The 21,420-nt window shown below is 41.4% G+C and overlaps 1 protein-coding gene across 3 annotated transcripts in view; it reads left to right on the top strand.

The window, feature by feature from the left end:
• The first annotated feature begins 10,427 nt into the window (after nucleotides 1–10,427).
• Nucleotides 10,428–21,420, top strand: part of TMEM65 (transmembrane protein 65) — a 57,200-nt gene continuing 46,207 nt past the window's right edge. For all 3 annotated transcript variants that reach the window (XM_053559099.1, XM_053559098.1, XM_053559097.1), the window contains exon 1: nucleotides 10,428–11,234. In XM_053559099.1, coding sequence (XP_053415074.1) covers nucleotides 10,949–11,234 — 286 coding nt within the window. In that variant the 5' untranslated portion in view covers nucleotides 10,428–10,948. The remainder of the gene's footprint in view (nucleotides 11,235–21,420) is intronic.

Raw genomic sequence — 21,420 nt, 5'->3', positions numbered from 1 at the left:
TATATGTGTCCAGTCCACCATTTCTAATGAACATTTCCTATCCTTGATTTGCTTGATTTTGTTGCAACTTTGAAACTTTAGACCACTCATTTTCAAAACTTTATCATCCTTTTGCTTCGTGGCTGCAGTATTTTTTTTCTCTTAATATATCATCTCACTTTCTTTCACTGCTTATTCCTTAAATGTTGCTGTTTCCCAGGTCTCTGTCTTAAGTCCTCTTATGCTTTCATTTACATACTTTTAAATGTCATCCTCTTGCTTAGATTTAACTACCTCCTTGATGGTATATTTGAACTCCCCAATCTATGTCTGTGGCTCTAGACGCATATTAAGATCAGACACAAAATAAATGAATAGAGGACCTTGTCTTCCTGTCTCCTAATGAGGCCAAACAAACATTCTAGAACAAGATAGGTCCTCCTTTTCGATAAAGGGAAATAGCAGGAGTGATGGAAGGCATTCAGTTTTATAAAAGCAACAAACAGCCAAGGAAGACCATTATCAATCACATGTGAGGTTTTGCTGCAGTAACAATAAATCCCCAAATCACACTGATGACACAAAAAGTTTACTTCTTTGTCATGAAAAATCTGCTGGGGTTGGGGCAAGAAGAGCTGCAGTTCTATATTGGCTCACTATTATAAGTCTCTTCAATTTCATGGACCTTTAATTTCAACACATTATGAATCTCAGCATGGCAGGAGATGAGAGTGCTGTATAGTTGAGCGCAGACTCCGGAAGTAACATATGAAGTATATCAGGTCTCTGTTCATTGCCCAAAGCCACCTGTAACTTCAAGGGAGTAGGGAAGAGTAATTTTCTTGGACCCTGAGAACTGGATACTGTTGAATGGCAGTAATTCATAACATTGAAAAATATCAGGCTTTAAGTAAAAAATTGGCCTTAAACAAAGTGTCTTTTTATTTTTATGTTCCCAGTACCTAGCTTGATATTTGGTACAGACTGGGAGTCAATATGTTGAATTCAGATGTTTTAAAGATGATTTGGCAAAGTCTCTTTGAGAAGGTGTTTAGAGAATCTGAATCAACATCTTACTTTCCTTCCAACACACACAGGAATATTCAATATCTTCCAACACCGACCTTTCTATTGGGCTCAACAACAGAGTCATTTTTCAGAAGTAGTTCTTGTGACATTGAAATATTTCAAAGCCTCACTAACAATTCAAGTTGAAAGTTTGAAGAGAAGGTATTTCATAGCCTTTATATTTACCCTAATCAAAATCCTTGTTCAACCTCAAACACAAAGGTGAGCCTGAAAGGGGAAAAAAGTTACAAAATATTGCCTCAAAAGAGTCAGGTAGGGGTGTGTGTGTACATGTGTTTGTACATGCATGTATGCGTGTGTATGTGTGTGTATTTGCACATATGTGGACCTTCATGTTGGGTGTGGGACATTTGCAGTCTTGCCACAGTGGGTGTTATTATAAATGTTTCATATAGGTGTGATATTATGGGCAGATAAATATGAGCCTCATGGAATATCAACTTGAGCACAGGTGTTTTCAGCTTCAACAGATAGCCCCTTTCTTATATTTCCCATCTTTTTTCGTGAGATATTATTTCTTGCCATGCGATTGGGCATTTTCCCAAAGGTGATGATGAGAAGCAGTGTTGAATGACTGGTACAGCAGCCTGCAAAGGATTCAAAAAAGGAGATCATTCCTTTGGGATTTATTTAGGATTTCTCAAGTGTTTTTATATCACAAAGCATTCTAAATTTCCTTTTTTTGTTTTGTTTAAATTCTATACACTTACCGTAAACAATACAGGCAAGAGAAATGTGCAAAGGAGAAAGGTACGAGAATCATCCAATATTTCAGCAACAAAAATGACCAGTATTAATGACATCATTCCAGGACCTCTAGTGATACAATGGAGGACAATAAACACCCCCGTTCTCTGGTTTTCCTCCTACCTTGCTGCTTCCTCTTCCTCTTCCAATCTCTCTTCATCTCTATCCTTACCCCAATGGGAACTTGACCACTTTAAAAAAGATACCTGAATGCTGAAGACTGCCATACTTCAATATCTGGACTTGTTCCTTGGAAATTGGACAGCTAAACAGCAGGAGAGTGAAGGAAATTTGAGAAAATAGAGACTCTAATTGGATTCTTTCTTTCAATTTTATTTATTTATTTATTTTTTTTTTCAGTTTTTGGCCAGGGCTGGGCTTGAACCCGCCACCTCCTGCATATGGGGCCAGCGACCTACTCCTTTGAGCCACAGGCACCACCCACTTTCTTTCAATTTTAAAATTACCTAAGACCAGGCACGGTGGCTCATGCCTGTAATCCTAGCACACTGGGAGGCCAAGGAATGTGATATGCTTGAGTTCATGAGTTTGAGACCAGCCTGAGCAAAAAGCGAGACCCCAGCTCTACTAAAAATAGAAAAGAACTGAAGCAAGAGGATTGCTTGAGCCCAAGAGTTGGAGGTTGCTGTGAGCTATGATGATGCCATGGCACTCTACCCAAGGTGACAGCTTGAGACTCTGTCTCAAAAAATTAAAATAAAAAAATAAAATTCCATAAGTCTTTCTACTTCTAAGTATACTGTTTACCACTAACATTAATTTCACTGATACGAATTTTTAAATCATGATCATTATTAATACTACCTATCATTTCTTGAGCATCTACTTCATGTTAGGTATTGTGTTTTTTTTATGTACATTGTCTCATTTTTTTGTGCAATTCTGTGGGGTAGATTTTAAGAAAAATCTAATCAAAACAAAAATCAAAAAACTAAGGCTCAGAGTGATGAGCAACATGTCCAAATTGACATAGCTAGTAGATGTTAGAGTTCAGATTTGAGCTGGGGGTGGGGGGGACATGCTATTTCTGGTGTGCTGTAACCATTTGTATTTCAATATGAATTTTAGTTATTGGTTGGACAATTTCTGTACACGCACATATAGACACACAAATCCAGCTTGGGTTTTGATTGAGATCGCATTGAATTGACAGATTAGTTTAGTGTAATGGTTAATTTCATGTGTCTATTTTACTGGGCTAAGTTCTCCCCAGATAGCTGGCAAAACATTATTTCTGGGTGTGTCTGTGAGGATATTTCTGGAAGAGATTAGCATATGAATTGGTAGACTGAGTAAGAAAGATCACCTTGAAACTAATTTATGGCTTTTATATGAAAGCTATAACCCAGTTATAATCTAAGAATATGGGGAAGGGGGAGAAGGAGGGGAGGGAGGGGGATGGGTGGAGGGAGGGTGATTGGTGGGATTACACCCGTCGTGCATCTTACAAGGATACACGTGAAACTTAGTAAATGTAGAATATAAATGTCTTAACACAATGACTAAGAAAATGCCAGGAAGGCTATGTTAACCAGTGTGATGAAAATATGTCAAATGGTCTATAAAACCAGTGTATGGTGCCCCATGATCGCATTAATGTACACAGCTATGATTTAATAAAAAAAAAAAAAAAAGAAAGAAAGAAAGATCACCTTCATGGGCAGCACCTGTGGTTCAAACGAGTAGGGTGCCGGCCCCATACGCCAAGGTGGTGGGTTCAAGCCTGGCCTGGGCCAAAAACTGCAAAGAAAAAAAAAAAAAGAAAAAAGAAAGATCACCCTCACCAATGTAGGTGCACATAGTGGAAGGCCAGACTGGTAACAGGAAGCAACAGAAGGACGAATATGCTGTGCATGAGCTGGGGCATCTGTCTTCTCTTACCCTTGGACATTGGTGCCCCTGGTTTTCAGGCCTTTGGACTTGAACTAGGAGATCACCCTTTTTGTCCCTTGGTTCTTACACTACCAGCTTTCCTGGGCCTTCTGCTTGCAGATAGCAGATCATGGTCGTATTGGCTGTTGAACTCCTCTGTTTTTGCCTTCTTGCAATTGAAGAATGAAAGCAAAAGACCATTTTGAAGGGGAAAGCAGCAATGTTCATTAAGCAAGTACACCTCCAGACATGGAGGCTGACTGCCAAGAAAGATTAGCAAGTGATTGTACACTTCAGAAGGTTGGGGGCGGGGAGGGGGGCGTTGGGTAGGAACAGGCATACATACCAGCAGAAAGTGGCTCTGGGGTCTCTGTGTCATCCCTTTCTCTCATTTGGCCTTCCCTCCTTCGTGACATTATCTCCTTTTCTTGTTTTTCTTGACCTATAGGAATGTTGTCTCCTACCTGCTGTTGGGTGGGCAAGTTTTCCAACCGATATAGGCCCGGATGTGTTGTGTCCAAAGCCAACTGGGGAAGAGGAAACTTGTAATGTATAATGTGCCTGTGTTGTTTCCTGCCATGGTTGTGGTTACCCTCATCTTGTCAATGTTACAGTATGTTCTCTTACTCAGGGCCCATTTGTTTATGTTGTTTGCTGTCATTGTTTTCTGCTCACGCCTCACTTTTCTTATGCTAACATTTTGTGACACCTACCTGTACGCAGTGTGTATCCTGCTTATTTACGTGGCCTGTTCTTTACCTCCTCTGCTCATATCTCACTTTCCTACCTACACTAACAGTGGGACTTCTCAGCATCCATAATCATGTGAGCCAATTCTGCATAATAATTTTCTTTCTGTATATATATCTACATATCCTATTGGTTGTGTCTCTCTGGAAAACCCTAACACATTTGGAGAGAACACACATCTTTTAAGAGACATGGTTTCACTCTGGGGTACAGTGGTGTGATCATAGCTCACAGCAACCTCAAACTCCTGGGCTCAAGTGATTCTCTTGCCTCCACCTCCTGAGTAGCTGGGACTACAGGTGTGCATTGCCCACACCTGGCTACTTTTTAAAATTTTGTAGATGTGAGGTCTCACTATGTTGCCCAGGCTGGTTTGAAATTCCTGGCCTCAAGCCATCCTCCTGCCTCAGTTTCCCAAAGTGTTGGGATTATAGGTGTGAGCCACTGTACCTAGCTGAACTGACATCTTCTACTATTGAGTTCTGTAAACTTGAGTTGGCATTTCTCTCCACTTATTTAAATATTCTTTTATTTTTCTAATAAGATTTTGTGGTTTTCTCGTGAAGCAGCAATATATTTGCCACAACCTTAATAGAGAAGGGGCCTTTTGGGGGTCAGAATAAAGTCAAGAGGGTAGGGTGCAGTGGCTCTCGCTTGTGGCCCAGGTGTGTAGATCGCTTGAGCTCAGGAGTTTGAGACCCCCATCTCTAAAAACAGCCAGGCATTGTAGTGGGTGCCTGTAGTCCAAGCTACTCAGGAGGCTGAGGCAAGAGGATTACTTGAGCTCAAGAGTTTGAGGTTGCTGTGAGCTATGATGCCACAGAACTTTACCAAGGGTGACAAAGTGAGACCCTGTCTCAAACTAAACTAAACTAAACAAAAAAAAACAAGAATAAAGTCAAGAACTTGATGGATGAAAAGCACAACTAAACTGCAAAAAGCGTGGGCAGAAGACATGATTAAAGGTTCTACTAAGTAATGCAACATTTTCAAGAATTTTAAAGTGGAAGGCAATAGCTGGGTGCATAACATATCATAAATAGTAGGTGCAAACAATCTTGTGCCCTGCCAGCAGCAGAAATGCCAGGAATCTGGAGAGTAGTTACACAATGCAGCTAACCATGGACTGATGAGTCAGCAGCAATTTCTCATGAAGAGGAGAACTGTGATTCTTAACTGAGGTATGATGTTTGTCATCTTAAAAGTGAAAAGCAGACTGGGATGAGCCCAGGCCAAATTTGCCTCTGGGCCCTCCATGCCTGTCTTCCATTTTGTAACCCTCTTCAGCCTGCTAGTGCCACCTCTTTAGCACCCTTCATATTTCCTCAAATCCTCCCCTTTGCCACCCACATCAAAATCTGCCTTATCCTTTACTTTTCCACGGTGCCATAAACAGACTCCAAATCCTCCTCCTCCTCATCTCTTCCATTTATTCATATTTAGGATAGTCAGGTGTTCAGAGAAGGAAGTGGATAGGGGATCCAATTAATATACATCTACGTATTAAAAGATAGCCAGAAGGTATTTTTCAAATGAAGTCCAAAGATATAATCCTAGGTGCTTGAGAGATCCATGGGGATTTAAATAAATAACAGTTAATATTTATTGAGCAGTTGCATTTCAGGTACTGTTTAAAATGCTTTCTGTGTGCTAATTTATTTGGTTTCATTATATCTGCATAAAGCAGATGCCCTAATCTCCATTTCACAGATAGGCAAACTGAGTGACATGTCCTCATTCCCATCAAACAGATGAACAACCATGGAAAGGTTGATTCATTAGTCCAAGGTTATATAGCTAATCAATGGTAGTGAAAGGACTGAAATTTAGGGAGTGTAGGTCTAGAGCTAATGCTTCCAATCACTTTGCAATGCTGTCATCTGAGGCTCGATTGGGGCTGGGTGGTCCAAGATGGCCTCATGCATGTGAGTTAGCAGGCAGTTATGTGGGGCAGTTGGCTGGGACCTCCTCCTCCGTTTGGTCTTTCCAGCAGGATATCTTAGACTCCTTTATGTACCATCTGGATTTCAAGAGAGCAAATGTCATGTAGAATATTACCTTAATGCAATGGTAGCCTACAAGCATACTACTGGACAGGTTGTTTCTTAAGTCACAAAAATTTGGTCTTATAGACCAAATTAATAAGCCTGAATCACATCGTTTATATAGCACTTTTAAAACACATCCTCAAATTCTTTGGCATTACTCCCATTGAGAGGTGGGGCTTATATCCCCTTCCTTGAATCTGTATTGGTCTTAGTGGTTGCTCATTATAGTCAATAAAATATAGTGGAAGTGATGCTGAGTGACTTCCAAGGATAGGTAGAAAAGGCCATACGTGAGTTCTTTTCAGACATTCACTTTGGGGGAAGCCAGCTATAGGTGAGTTCACCATGCTAGAATGCCTGTGTGAAGGTGTTCTGGTTCACAGCTCCATCTGAGTTTCCATCCAGCCAACTGACAGCATCAACTTTCAAGCACACGAGTGAGGTATCTTGGATGTCCAGCCCAGCTGAATCTTCAAATGACAGTAGCAGTGTTGACATCTGATTGCCACTGCCTAAGATAGTGGTTCTCGAACTGTGGGTCGCAACCCCTTTGGGGGTCAAATGACCCTTTCACAGGGGTCGCTTAAGAATCATCCTGCATATCAGATATTTACATTACAATTCATAACAGTAGCAAACTTCGTACAGTTACGAACTAGCAATGAAAATAATGTTATGGTTGGGTTGGGGGTCACCACAACATGAGGAACCGTATTTAATGGTCGCAGCATCAGGAAGGTTGAGAACTACTGGCCTAAAAGATTTTAGTGAAAAGAACTGCCTAAGCATGTCCTTCCCAAATTTCAGAGCCACAAACTCAGGAGCAAAATAAATTGGCTATTTAAAGCACTGAGTTTCAAGATAACATGGTCACACAAAGAGTAGCAATAGTCACCTCAACAGTTTACCAACCAATATAAAACCGAAGGGGGAAGAGGTAGGGTAATAAGTTTAGGATAGGCTGAAGGACCATAATGCCTAAATTCTGTTTTATGCAATGTTTGTATGACTTATCCCTGTCCACCATGCCAGTTTTCTCTGCAGACAGTTTGGTTATAAGGAATAGAGTGGAAGGTAAGCAAGGTGATTCAGCAGATTATAGGGACCTGGACCCAATATACACCCATTCTGTTCAAGAGGTGAGGAGCAAGTATGTCTGGTTATAACTGCAGCTAACCATTAGTTGGTTGACTAGCTGGGGTTTATCTGCTTTTTTTTTCTTGGTCAGTTATTACATGAGGTACGTAATAGAGTTACAATGCATATTACCAGTAGGTATCCAATTTAGGGATGACATAGCCAATACAAAGGTAGTATAATCATACCTTATTAATATTTAAAGTTCACTTTATCTATCCACCCTTTTCTATCTAAGTAGCACTCTCATTTGTTCCATCTTCTTCTTCTTTTCTTTTTTTTAGACAGAGTTTCACTCTGTTGCCCTGGGTAGAGTACCGTGGCATCACAGCTCACAGCAACCTCAAACTCTTGGGGTCAAGTGATTCTCTTTCCGCAGTTTCCAGAGTAACTATGGGGCACCTGCTACAACTCTTGGCTATTTTTAGTAGAGACGGGGGTCTCACTCTTACTTAGGCTGGTCTTGAACTCCTGAGTTCAGGCGATCCACAGGCTTCTATCTCCCAGATTGTTAGTATTACTGGTGAGAGCCACTGTGCCTGGCCCTGTTCCATCTTTTTTAATCTATGTTCAACATATATTCATTTATTCTACTTGTAACATGTCTCATAAGCTACTTGTTTCTACATTTGTTTCTTATTGTTTTATAACAGAATTGAATATGCTAAAATAATATAGTAAAGGCAATACAGCAAGCCCCAGTGAGCAAGCACTTATCAGATCAGGTTTGTGATGTTCTATTTATTGGCCAAAACAAGTCAAATGGCCAAGTCTGCAGTCAATGTGGAAGTGGACTACACAGGGAGAGGTTAACAGAGGGTGTAATTCATTTTGGATCACTACTGTAACAATCTATCACTAACAACTAAACAGTTGATCCAGGGACTAAGTTTTCAGCAATCTGTCTCTGGAGTCCACACACTAAACTACTATCTTAGAGGCTATCGGGAATAGGTTTTTATTGAAGAGCTTTTTCAAACTTTTACTTCCTAGGCACCACCCCAGGCCCAGTGAATCAGAATCTCTTAGAGGTAAGGGATATTGTGCGCAGGTGGAGTGGTAATCTCAAGAAACAGACTGAAATAACCCTGTAGAGGCTTCCCAGTGCTCATTAGGAGGCAAGAAAGATAAAGTTTCTGCACTCACAAAGCTTTCATTGTCTACAAAAGGCATTCTTCTTTTTTTTTTTAATTATAAATATTTGGAATTTATTTCTCCCAGTTCTAGAGGCTGGGAAGTCTATGATCAAACCACTGGAAGATTTGGTGTCCAACGAGGGCCCTGGTCTCTGCTTCTAAGATGGTGCCTAGAATGCTGTGTCCTCACATGGCAGGTGAGAAGGAAGGGTAAAGAGAGGCCGCTCCCTTGGACCTTTTATAAGGGTGTTATCCTATTTGTGAGGGTTCTACCCTCACAATTTATTCACCCCTAGAGGCCCTACCTCTTAATACTTTAACACTGGTGATTAACTTTTAGCATATACATTTTGGGGGACTCATTCAAAACACAGCATTTAATACATAATTTTTTTTTGTTTTCTACAATTTAACCTTAACATTATGTTATATAAACAAAGAGCATTCTTAATTGCCATTATACCACAGAGGCATTGCCCTGAAATCAACAAAAAACAAACAAAATTAAAACAAACCCAGCATTGGCTTTTCATGTTTAAGTTACAGCAGTGATTCTCATTTTTTTTTTTTTTTAATGTATCATTACCTGGAGGGCTTGTTAAAATTCAGATAATTGGGTTCAAACCCAGGTTCTGATTCAGGAGGTTTGATGTCCACAACTTCACGTGTCTAACAAGCTAGGCGATACACTTTGAGACGCAGAGTTAGAGAAATAGGTTTTAGTGGTAACATTCCCTTTACTCATAGTTACATGTTATACTGACGTATAAGACATTTACTACAAAGTTCTGGGCTGGCTGCAGCAGTGGATAAGGATGGGATTTCGATCTTGACTACACTTGAGCAGATTTATTCTCTAAGTGGATTTGTTCTCTAAGACAGGGTGACTAAGTGTCATTAAACAGGTTGAGGTAAAGCCGAAAAAGCTTATCTCTTATGAAGCAGGAGCCCCTTTGACCTGGGCCTTGAAAGATGCTTAGGATCTGGACACATGGAAGTCACGCAGAATGGCAGAATTCTTTCCACTTTGACTTTGGGGGGATCACAAGCAACCACCCGGAGAAGTCTGTGACATTCCTGTCTCCGGCTCTAGTATTAACAATTTCCATCCCCGCTGGCATCAGAAGGGTGAGGACCATATCGGTGTCAAGATGTCAGACTCACGCACTCCTTCCTGGGGAGGAGTAAAACTGGCTTCCCTTCTCCGGGGAGCCTCCAGAGCCGGAGCCTCAGAGCTGGATGTCTGGCCGAGGCTGCTGCTGGCGCTGACCCGGCAAGGGGCGCGGCCCGGGCGCTTCATTCTTGAGCCGAGCGCCGGGACCCCGCAAGCTTCGGGCGGCAGAGCAGCTCAGCGCCAGTTCAAAGCCGGGCGAGCGAGGCCGCACCTGGGCACCTTACGGAACGAGCTCCAGGTGTGGTCCGAGGGGCAGCTGCTCTATGCGGCCGAGCCGGGGTTCCAAAGCTTTCTCCCCGCCCCAAGCGCGGAGTTAACGCCTGCGGAGGCCAACAGAGCAGGTAAGGACCCTTCTTCCTCCACCTTCACGCTCCAGTGGGGGTGGGGACGCGGAGCCGCGCTCCGCCCCCTGAGGACTACGCCTGCGCAGGCCGGCTCACGCCCCGCCCCTCTACCCCTTCCCCTGCCGCTAGGGGTAGCGGCGGCGGCTGCCGCCGAGAGCGCGACTGTTTTGAGGGCTCAGGAACCCTACGGAGTGGGGACGTGGGGAGGCAAGAGGGTGAGAAAGCCGGCGGGAGAAGAGGGCGGCGCTGGAGGAGGGCGGCGCTTGGCTGACTCATCGCTCTGGAAGATCAGACTGACAGACACAGACGTTTGCTGATCCCGCCCGACCGCGCCGCTCCTCCTCAGCCGGGAGGCGCCCGCCCGCTCGCACCACCCGCCCGCCCTCCCCGGCAGCTCTCGGGGCCCGGCCGGCTCAGAGAAAGTTTTCCTTGTCGGAGGCTCTGGAACCGTCGCGGGCCTTTGGGAAGGAAAGGGGAACGGAAGAGGAGGCGACAGCGCGCGGGCCCGCGGAGTGCATGGTGCTCGGCGCCTCGGCTGCGGGTCGGGAGGACCTCGGGGCGGGGTCGGGCTGAGCCCAGCTCCTTCTCCGCTCAGCCTCGCCAGAAGTCGCCCGCCCAGACTGCCGCGGGGTCCCCGCTCCTCAGCTCGCCATGTCCCGCCTGCTGCCGCTGCTGAGGGGCCGGACCGCGCGCAGCCTGCGGCCGGGCCCGGCCGCCGCGCCCCACCCGCCGTCCTGGTGCTGCTGCGGGCGGGGGCTGCTGGCGCTCGCGGCCCCCGCCGGGCCCCGGCTGCTGGGCACCCACCCCAAGAAGGAGCCCATGGAGGCGCTGAACACGGCCCAGGGCGCGCGCGACTTCATCTACAGCCTGCACTCCACCGAAAGGAGCTGCCTGCTCAAGGAGCTGCACCGCTTCGAGTCCATTGCCATCGCCCAAGGTACGGGGACGGGTGGGGCAAGCCCGGGGGCCCCGGCGCCCCCCTCCTCGCCGCCAGCGCGCGGGAGCCCTCCTGGGCCCTCGGCGTCGGACCCCCCTCTGCTGCCCCACCCGCCCGCCTCCCTTGCCCGCCTGGCCCCGCGCCTGGGACGGCTGCGGGCGGGGGGGACTTTCTGCCTCTGGAGTGTCCCCGAGGCAGGTAGGACAGGCGCGGATCGTGCCGCGCAGCCGAGGCCAGCGCCTGGTTGGTTGCTCCCCAGTCTCAGAATACGAAGCTTCAGCCTAAAAATGCCAGTTAGGATTTTCTTTTCATTGGCCGTGTGCCGCTGACGCCCGCCCTCCTGTCCCGAGCCCTTGCTGCTGTCTTGCGAACATGCGGCGCGCACCCTTGCAGGTGGCATGCTGTGCCGGCTCGGAGAAAGTGCTGCCAACCTGGCAGGCAGGCAGGAAGAAACTTTCCTCAAGGGTTATCAAACGAAGGTGTTGGGAGGCCAAAAGAAGGGGTGTAGCTTCCTAAGGCAGGGATGCTCTCAGTTGCTGTTTCCAAACACCTCTGACTGTATTCATGTAAGCAGCTGGAGGAAACATTTTCCTGGAAAATGAAAAGAAAATTGGTTCAAGTTAAAGTCCAGTTTTTGTTTCCCCGGAGGTTGGAAGAATGGAATAAATAAGAAGGAATTATTATTATTGTTGTTGTTGTTATTGTTTTGAACCTGTGGCTCTACAATCAAGAGCATACTTCTCAAAAGTAGTTTGGAACGTTGAAAACAAAGCTATTTTAAGCTAACATGTTAAAATAGGATATTTTTTAAAACAAGTGCAGAATGTGGTAGGTCAGAATTTGAGTCTAGGTGGAAAGATTGAAAGTTCAGAAAATCAAGGGCGGCGCCTGTGGCTCAAGGAGTAGGGCGCCGGTCCCATATGCTGGAGGTGGCGGGTTCAAACCCAGCCCCGGCCAAATAAATAAATAAAAATTAAAAAAAAAAAAAAAAGAAAGTTCAGAAAATCAAACGGATGAAAGGAGCAAACGACCGAAAATATTTGTGACATTTAAATTCGGTTATATAAACAAAATGCATTGCTTCGATTTGTATTCTGTTGTGTTTGAAAGTTTTAAAAAAGTTTATTGCCCTTCCCTAAGTTGGTAGGTACATAAACATCCCATAGATTCCTACATTTAGAGCACATTGATTTGGAACATGGCATTTGATTTGCCAGAGGTACTTGAAAGTGTATCTTTGGCCTGTGTGCAGGAATGGAGGAAAGAATTATCTGCCTCGTGTAAGCATGACTTGTCTGTACTACTTTAAAAACTTGTCGGGACCCTTTACGCAGTTTTCTTCTCAGTGCAGGGAATTGTGGATGAGTTTATAGTTTTGGCTGATTGATTCCAGACATTGTCTACCAACAATGCTTTTACAGGAAATGCAGCACCATAATCAATTCAGTTATTAAATTTGTAATCATGTTATACGAAATTATGATAGAATACTAACATAGTTGTGATCTATGTGTGCTCTCAGTGTATGGTTTTAGAGATACTCAACTCTAAAAATGTGCTTCTTCGAAAACACTATAGGCAGTCATATACTAGAACATTAATTTTCAAATCTTTATCCATCGGCAAGATTATTTGAACATACATTGTTGCCTTTTTAAAGTAATTTCTTGAAAATTGTGCATTGTCAACGTGTTACAAGATTGGAGGGCTCTGTGACCATAGTCTTACGGCATTTCTTGAAAAGCATGTCCTGAATATGACCGGATAAATTTATCACATACATTGGTGGTTTTGCACACACCAGCAGTAGAAATGCCACATTTTCCAATAAAGATAATATTTTTTAATTTAATATGTTTTCAAATATTCTGGAAAGGAACTAAAAACTTTAGTCAATGAAGATCATTAACATCAGTGAAACTTAATTATGTAACTTACTGGATAGAGAAGTTAGTAATTTAAATTGTCTTGTTCATTCAGGAGAAACAAGCAAGGATATAGGAAATAATGGTAGTCAAATGCTTATCTCTCCTGTTTGTAAGTTAAAGAATGTCAAAAATTAAATCAGCTATTTTTGCCCATGTTGATGACTAACTTACTGCACTTTGAATCAAATGGCACAGATGCTGCTGCTTCAATTCTTAGTAAGTGCTAGTGTTCATTTATTGTTTTCAATATCAGTATGTACAGTTTCGTGGAATTAACTAGAATCATCACTTAGGATATTACCTTATACATTAGCCATTGAGCTTAAAAGGATTTTACCATGTAGGGAATGCATATTTCCTGCTGAAATCAACATTCCTCTCCCCCAAAAAATGAAAAACTCCCCCCCACCTTTTTTTTTTTTTGAGACAGAGTCTTTGTTGCCCTCAGTAGAGTGCTCTAGCATCATAGCTCACAGCAACCTCAAACTCTTGGGCTCCAGTGATTCTCTTGCCTCCACCTTCCAAGTAGCTGGGACAACAGGTGCCTGCCACAACTGGCTATTTTTAGAGATGAGTCTTGCTGTGGCTCAGGCTGGTCTCAAACCTGTGAGCTCAGGCAATCCACCCACCTTGGTCTCCCAAGTGCTAGGGTTAAAGGTGTGAACTACCATGCCCGGCTTATTGTTGCTTTTTGAATAATATTTTCAAATACACAACTAATGTACAAAATGTGTGTGTGTTAAGTACACTTTCTAATGAAAGTAATTCTCTGCTAAAAGGGCTGTTTCTTATAGGAAATAATATGTGTCCTTGGACAGGGTACTTGTATGATCTAATGAAATGTTTTGGCTTTGGTCTGAAAACTTCATGGAAGAAAAATCATCCATGCTTTGATATGGCAGTGGAATCTGCTGTTGAAATTTGGTGTTTTTGCCCTTATCTTTCTTACATGTCTTTCTATCATTAGGCATGTGATATAGTCTGCGATGAGATAAAAGTTTTAGAACCAGTTTGTAACAGATAAAGCAGACTTTGTGGCATGTCTTTTATCATAGTTAAATAGGGTACGTGATTTTTAAATTATGCACTGATTTCCTTCCCAATTTTAAAGAAGTCGATGTTGTGCTTTCCATTTACCTGCTCAACCTAATCTTTCTTTTCCCCAAACAGGCCATATTCTGCTGATAGTACATTGTTGGTTCATGTTTTTACAAGTAGTACTGGAAGCTGACATTACAGTTGCCTTTTAGTTAGCCAAGATTTTTAAAAATTTTCTTCCCAGTATTTGTAATTAGTATTTCTATTTTTAACTTTTTAAAAAACTTTCAAAATACAGCAATTTTGTTTTGAAAGATGGACAAAGCTCATTGTATCATTTATCTATTTGTGGTATAACAAATTATCTCCAAACACAAGTGTCTTAAAACAAGCATGTATTAGTTCACAATTTCTGAGGCTTAGAAGTCCTGGAGCTGCCTAGTTCAGTATTTCTGAGTCCTTAGTAGAGTTGAAATCAAGCTTTTAGCTGGGGTACGTCATCTGCAGTTCTGACTGGGGCTGGCGAGTCCATTTCTAAGAAGGCTTACTCATAGGCTAAAAGTCTCAAATTCTTTACATGTGGTCTTCTCCACAGGGTTGCCTGAATGTCAGTGAGTTTCCAGAGCAAGAGTGAGAGTGTGCATGAGCATCTAAGCTGGATGCCATGCTCTTTTTTTTTTTTTTTTTTTTTTTGAGACAGAGTCTCACTCTTGTCCCCCTGGGTAGAGTGCTGTGGTGTCAGCTCACAGCAACATCAAACTCCTAGGGTCAAGTGATCCTCTTGCCTCAGCCTCCTGAGTAGTTGGGACTACAAAATGCCCATCACAACTCCTGGCTATTTTTTTTTTTTTTTGTAGAAACAGAGTCTCACTTTATGGCCCTCGGTAGAGTGCCGTGGCCTCACACAGCTCACAGCAACCTCCAACTCCTGGGCTTAAGGGATTCTCTTGCCTCAGCCTCCTGAGTAGCTGGGACTACAGGTGCCTGCCACAACGCCCGGCTATTTTTTGGTTGCAGTTTGGCCGGGGCCGGGTTTGAACCTGTCACCCTCAGTATATGGGGCCGGTGCCTTACCGACTGAGCCACAGGCGCTGCCCAACTCCCGGCTATTTTTAAAGACGGGGTTCTTGCTCTTGCTAAGGCTTGTCTCGAACCTATGAACTCAAGCAGTCCACCAGCCTCGGCCTCCCAGAGTACAAGGATTACAGGTGTGAGCCACCACGCCACAGTCTTTTCTTTCTTTCTTTCTTTTTTTTTTTTTTGAGACAGTCTCACTTTGTCACCCTTGGTAGAGTGCGTGGCATCACAGCTCACAGCAATCTCAGACTCTTCGGCTTCAGCGATTCTCTTGCCTCTGCTTTCTAAGTAGCTGGGACTACAGGCACCTGCCACAACACCCGGCTATTTTTTGTTGCAGTTGTCATTGTTGCTTTTAGCTGGCCGAGGCTGGGTTAGAACCCGCCAGCCTCTGTATGGTGTACGTGGCTGGCCCTCTACCCACTGTGCTGTGGACACCACCCATTATAACCCAGTCTTAAAAGTGATAGTCTATCTCTTTTGCCCTGACACATTGTGGGAGTGTACTACACAGTATGAACACCAAAAATGGGAATCCTTGGGGACCTTGTTAGAGGTTGACTTCCACATTTTAAAGTGTTGTATTAAGGAGGTGCAATGCAAGATATACTTTAGAAAAAAGGAACTTCTTAGAAATATTTTTTTCTAAATATGTAGTTAAGATATTTAAAAAATGAGATTCTTTTTACATATAGCACATAAGAAATATACTGAGGTGAACAGTTTTTCTGTCAGCGTTAGATTTTAATTAGCTTGCAAACTTTGTTATCTTTGCTATCTACAGAGGTCTCTGTGTAAGTGGTAATTGTGTACTTTTAATTTTGCTTTCACCATTTATCTACATCTGTAAATGTTAACAATATAAGTCTAAACTTTAATCTTGTAGGGGCCTTCCCCCCCAACTTTTTGTGATTGCTTACTTTAAAGTAGGATGAAGAGCTTTGAGTACTTGCCATGTAACATGGGCTTTGACAAAATGAAAAAGAGCTGATACTAAGTTGGATATCTAGAATACTTAAAAACAAATTAAGATTTGTAATAGAGTCCTTTTCCACTAGGAATCTTGGAGCTTTAACAAGATTATCCCCATTTTTTTTTTTTTCAGTCCCTTGGTCTGATTGTGTTAGAAAGTAGGAATTCTTTTAAGCTCTTAGCCTCCAGAATGGATTAGGAATAATGTTGGCTTTTATTCAAAAGGAATTAGAAAAAGAGCAAGAAAAACATTTCATACTCCAAATTAAGATATGTAAATAAAGATACTTTAGTGGCTTGATTGAGATACCAAAAGAACAATAAGCTATAGCCCGTCTAGGCCCAGCAAGAAAGGAAGAACGAGAATGAGGATATCGAGTATGAATTGAGGCAAGGGGAGTGAGAAACCTCTAATAAGCCGAGATCTTGTATATCTTGGCCTGGAAAGGTTACATAAAGCTTTGCTGCAATCAGTTGTTTTACCAGTATGGAAAGAACCTAATTACAGCATTATATTCTAGCACGTTTAATTCTGAATTCTTATAGTTACAGGGTATAATGGAGTGGCCTTATTACTAGGGCTTGCTGCTATTAGAAGACAGATTATCAAATAGAGTTTCTTTTTTTTATTGCAAAAGAGATAATGTGCTATTTAAGTCTTTAATCATCACTTACATATAACTTGATGTCCAGACTTATGTGTGACTTAAAATAAGCACTCTACTGTATCTCATAATTTTGTGCATCAGTAATATAGGCAGGACTCAGCTGGATGCTATTTCATGTGGTATCTACAGAGGTCATTCCATAAACTTCAACTGGTTGATGGGTTGGTCAGAAGGTCAAAGATGGGTTTATTTACATCTTTGGAACTGTTGAGCCAAGCAGAGGTAGATGGCCCCACAACCATGACAATCTCAGAATGGTGGTAATACTTAGATGATAGGTCCTGGTTCCCAGTGAAAATGCTCCAGGGGGACTAGGCAGAAGCTGTAAGACTTTGCATTAAGTTTTCTATTGCTACCGTAACACAGTACCACAAAGTTAGTGGCTTAAAACAACACAAACTTACTCTCTTACGAGTTATGGAATTTGAGTCCAAAATGAGTTTTAGGTGCTAAAATCAAAGCGTCAGCAAGGCTCTGTCCTTCTGTAGGCTCTAGGGGAGAATATATTTTTTGCTTCTTCCATCTTTTGGCATTCCTTGGTAGCTGACCCATATCACTCAAATCTCTGCTTCAGTTGTCCCATCATCTTCTTCCTCATTGACCTTTTTGACTCTCTCTTATAAGGACTCTCATGTTTACATTTAGGGCCTGCAGAATAATCCAGGATAATCCCATCCTCCTAAAATTCATTTTAATCACACCGGCAGAGTCTCTTTTGCTATATTCACAGGTTGGGATAGTAGTATATGATTATCTCTGGGGGCTATTGTTTAGCCTAGCACAGATTTGTTATGACCCAGCCTTGGAAGTCCCAGAACATCATTTCTGCTGCATATTATTGGTCAAGTAAGTCACTAAAGCTGTCAGACTCCTCTCCATCAAATAAATAAACTTTGTGGTAACTGTTTTCCTTGATTGTGTTAACTCTTCACTTCTAAGTTCTTGACTAAATGCTAAATATTAGAAATTTAGAAAAGACTGGCTCACAGATATGTCAAACACTGCTATCTATATGTTGTTTAATTCACCAATAATTAAGTTGGTCTTTTTTGTCTCAGTAGTCTCTTAGTGCTTTTTTATAGCAGCTGTGGCGACTGTATTTTTATAAACAAATTGATGGGATAGGAAAATTGAAATAATATGAAATCAGTAATTTATAGGGTCAGCCAGAGCATTAGGTGGAACTAAAGATAATGGATAAGTTGGAATGTTTGGGATGACCTGATACTGAACCATTATTAGTAGAGATTATTTTAGTTTTTCAAAAAATAGTAATAAGCATGCATAACAACATTTTTATCTGCCTCCCTTTGGTGTGTTTGAGTATAAAATAACTGGAACAAACAGGGACTAAATCCCTGAGTGCAGACTTTATTAGCATCTTGCTCAAATCAGCTACATTAGTTAGTTTGTAGCTTTATAGGACTCTACCTTGTCTTTGACTCACAGGTTTGTATATGCTTTAAGATAAGGAAGATGTCATAAAAACAAATAGTTACATGTTAAAAAAAATTACCACACACATAATCTGGTAAATGAGAGGCTCTTGCAGACAAAAGACTTTGCATGTTACTGTCCTTATCCTTTGAAACATTTACTTTGATGGCTTTTGATAGTGTTATTTGGACGTAATTGCATTTTTCTCTGCCTTGCTAAAGGTATGGTAAGTGCAATTTAGCTTCTACTAGATGTCAGAGTCCTTATATTCTATATTTTAATACAATGATTTTCCTTGGAGAGACTTCTGTTTGTAGACATAATAGTCATTATACCAAATGCCTCCAGAACACTGTGCTGTTTCATTTGACATGCTTTTTAGATTCTGTCATAGGGGTAGTGAAATGTGTGGTGCTTGGTCTACCCCTCTCCCCGCCACCCCTTAGTGTTCTCAGACTATTCTCTATTCTCATTCATTCCTCGTGGTTGTGGTAAATTTTTTTTGGTTTAAAATTGTGTAAAGATGTCAGCTTTTTGGCATTCAGTATTTGTAATGACTTTTCTTCTGCTATTTGTTACTCTTCCATAGTGTTTTTAATTTTATTTTTCTTTCATTTTCTCCATTTTTTAGACTCTTCTCCCCTCTCCCATAATTCTTAATAGTTTAATATTAATAGATACTTCAGGAACCACTACTCTTTGTCTTTTCCGCAAACCAGTTGCATCTGTGGCATTGTTACTGGTCTTTTATTCTTCAGCTCTCACATTAAAGTTCTTTCTTGTGTTAAATCTCTATAATAGGCTGTAAAGCTGATTATACTGTTAAAGGCTATAGTTGTATAACAGAATTTTTTAAATTTTCTTGCAAAAGTTATATCAGTAATAGAATTGCTCTAGATTACCTACTGCTTAACAGGGAAGAATTTGTGCAGTTGCTGACACTTCTTGTCGCAGGTGAATGAATACATTGGCTATTATATGCAGTAGCAGGGGATTAATGAACAAGCTGCTTGGTTGAAAATGCATCAGAACTAAGTGATTAACCATGGAAACGCCTTAAAATGGTCATGGTTAAAAACACAGTTGACAAAATTTGGACATTTCTGTGGCCTGTATTAATTTAACATAATAACTGTAGTTAGAACTAATAACATTCTAAGACACATCAGAATTTTAAAATTCTCAAACAATTTTGAAGCATATTAATAACATATCCATAAAATATAGCTTGAAGGTTAAGCATCATTTTCTGTTTGGCAGTGCTTCCCATGTATCAGGTAAGCCTGCTTTTTTATCTCTTGGATGCTTTTATAACATCCCAAGGTTAGCTTGTGGTCAAAAGACTTAATTTTGAATATGAAATTTGATTTGGGGAAGCCTTTCAACTATGTCAAAAGTTTACAAAAGCTTAATCAAAATAGGATCACAGATTACTGTAAAGTAACATTCATTTAGCCAGGGTGATATTTTAAAAGTTTTTTTTTTGGCCGGGGGCTGGCCAAAAAAGTTTTAAAGAGAGGGCACCGCCTGTGGCTCAAAGGAGTAGGGGACTGGCCCCATATACTGGAGGTGGCGGGTTCAAACCTGGCCCTGGCCAAAAACTGCAAACAAACAAACAAAAAAAAAAGTTTGAAAGAGAAAATAACCTTTTTCTTTGATAGAGAAGAGATTCAGATTTTTGAGCAGCTGAAAGATCTGGTAAAGACAGCATGCGATGCAATCCCTCGCTCTTCTCACCTCTTTTCTTTGTGTTGGAGTTTTCTCAAAAGGTGAACAAAAATATTACAGCATCTCTTATTAATACATGAAATTCTGTTCAAAAGAGATAGCCGAATTTTATTTTTGTATTAGTATTTTATCAGTACTAAAAATGAGGCAAGAGAATCGCGTAAGCCCAAGCGTTAGAGGTTGCTGTGAGCCATGTGACGTCATGGCACTCTACCCCAGGGCGGTACAGTGAGACTGTCTCTACAACAAAAAAAAAAAAGAAAGAAAGAAATCCATCCAATCTCAGCTTTTTTTGTCCACATAAATGTTGCATAAGTCTTTTATAATCTCTTACAATTTTTTGTATTTCTTTTTCCAACTTTCTATATTAATTGTTTATCTATTTTTAATTCCTTCAGTTTGAAACAACTTTAAAATGATTTCTAAACTAGACGGTAACTTTTTGTGGTGATAGTTGTGACTGGTTAGCTGGAAAGAAAAACAGATTGTGCCTTTACAATTTTCTTACAAAAAACATATCTTGCTTTTCTTTATATTGTATGTGTACAGAATTATTTCTCTCCGTCTAGTAGTTTTAATGAATATATTACAATTTTATATCTTAGTGACTCTTATTTCTAGTGAGACCTATGGATTAATTTGAACTGTTTTATTTCAGTTATTTGGCAATGAAAACCATTTCATAGCTTTTTATAAAGATACGTTTCCTCTGTTTTTTCTGGTTTATTAACAGATGTAAATATGTTTAGCTTTTCTAGACCATTTATAATAAAGATGCCAAAGTATATAAACTTAGGCTAAATAATTAATATTTCTGTATTTTAACTTAAAAATGACACAGACATTTTATGATTACCTATTACTTAATTTTTTTTTTTTCCTTTTTGAGACTGAGCCTCAGTCTGTCACCTCTGGTACATTGCAGTGTATCATCCATAGCTCACTGCAACCTCAAACTCCTGGGCTGAAGCGATCCTCCTACCTCAGCCCCCTGAGTAGCTGAGACTTGGCACATGCCACCAAACCCAGCTTATTTTGCCTATTTTTTTTGATAGAGATAGGGTCTTGCTCTTGCTCAGGCTTGTCATGAACTCCTGACGTCCAAGTGATCCTCTTGTCTTGGCTGCTTGTAGTGCTATGATTACAAGCATGAGTCACTGCACCTGGCCACATATTACTTAATTTAACATAACATGATTTAAAGATTTATAAATTATTTAAAAGAATTTTGAAACTATGACACAGGTACCCTTCCTGATGTCTTATTAGTTCTGGGTTCTGAATACCCGTGTAGTACCGAAGATAGCTATTAAGATCAGAGTCTTTCTGGGTTCTGAA

The sequence above is a fragment of the Nycticebus coucang genome, chromosome 13 (genome assembly GCF_027406575.1).
Source record: "Nycticebus coucang isolate mNycCou1 chromosome 13, mNycCou1.pri, whole genome shotgun sequence".
NCBI classification, from domain to species: domain Eukaryota; kingdom Metazoa; phylum Chordata; class Mammalia; order Primates; family Lorisidae; genus Nycticebus; species Nycticebus coucang.
Note: the sequence above shows the minus strand (reverse complement) of the source record. Positions and strands in the feature narration are given on the sequence as shown.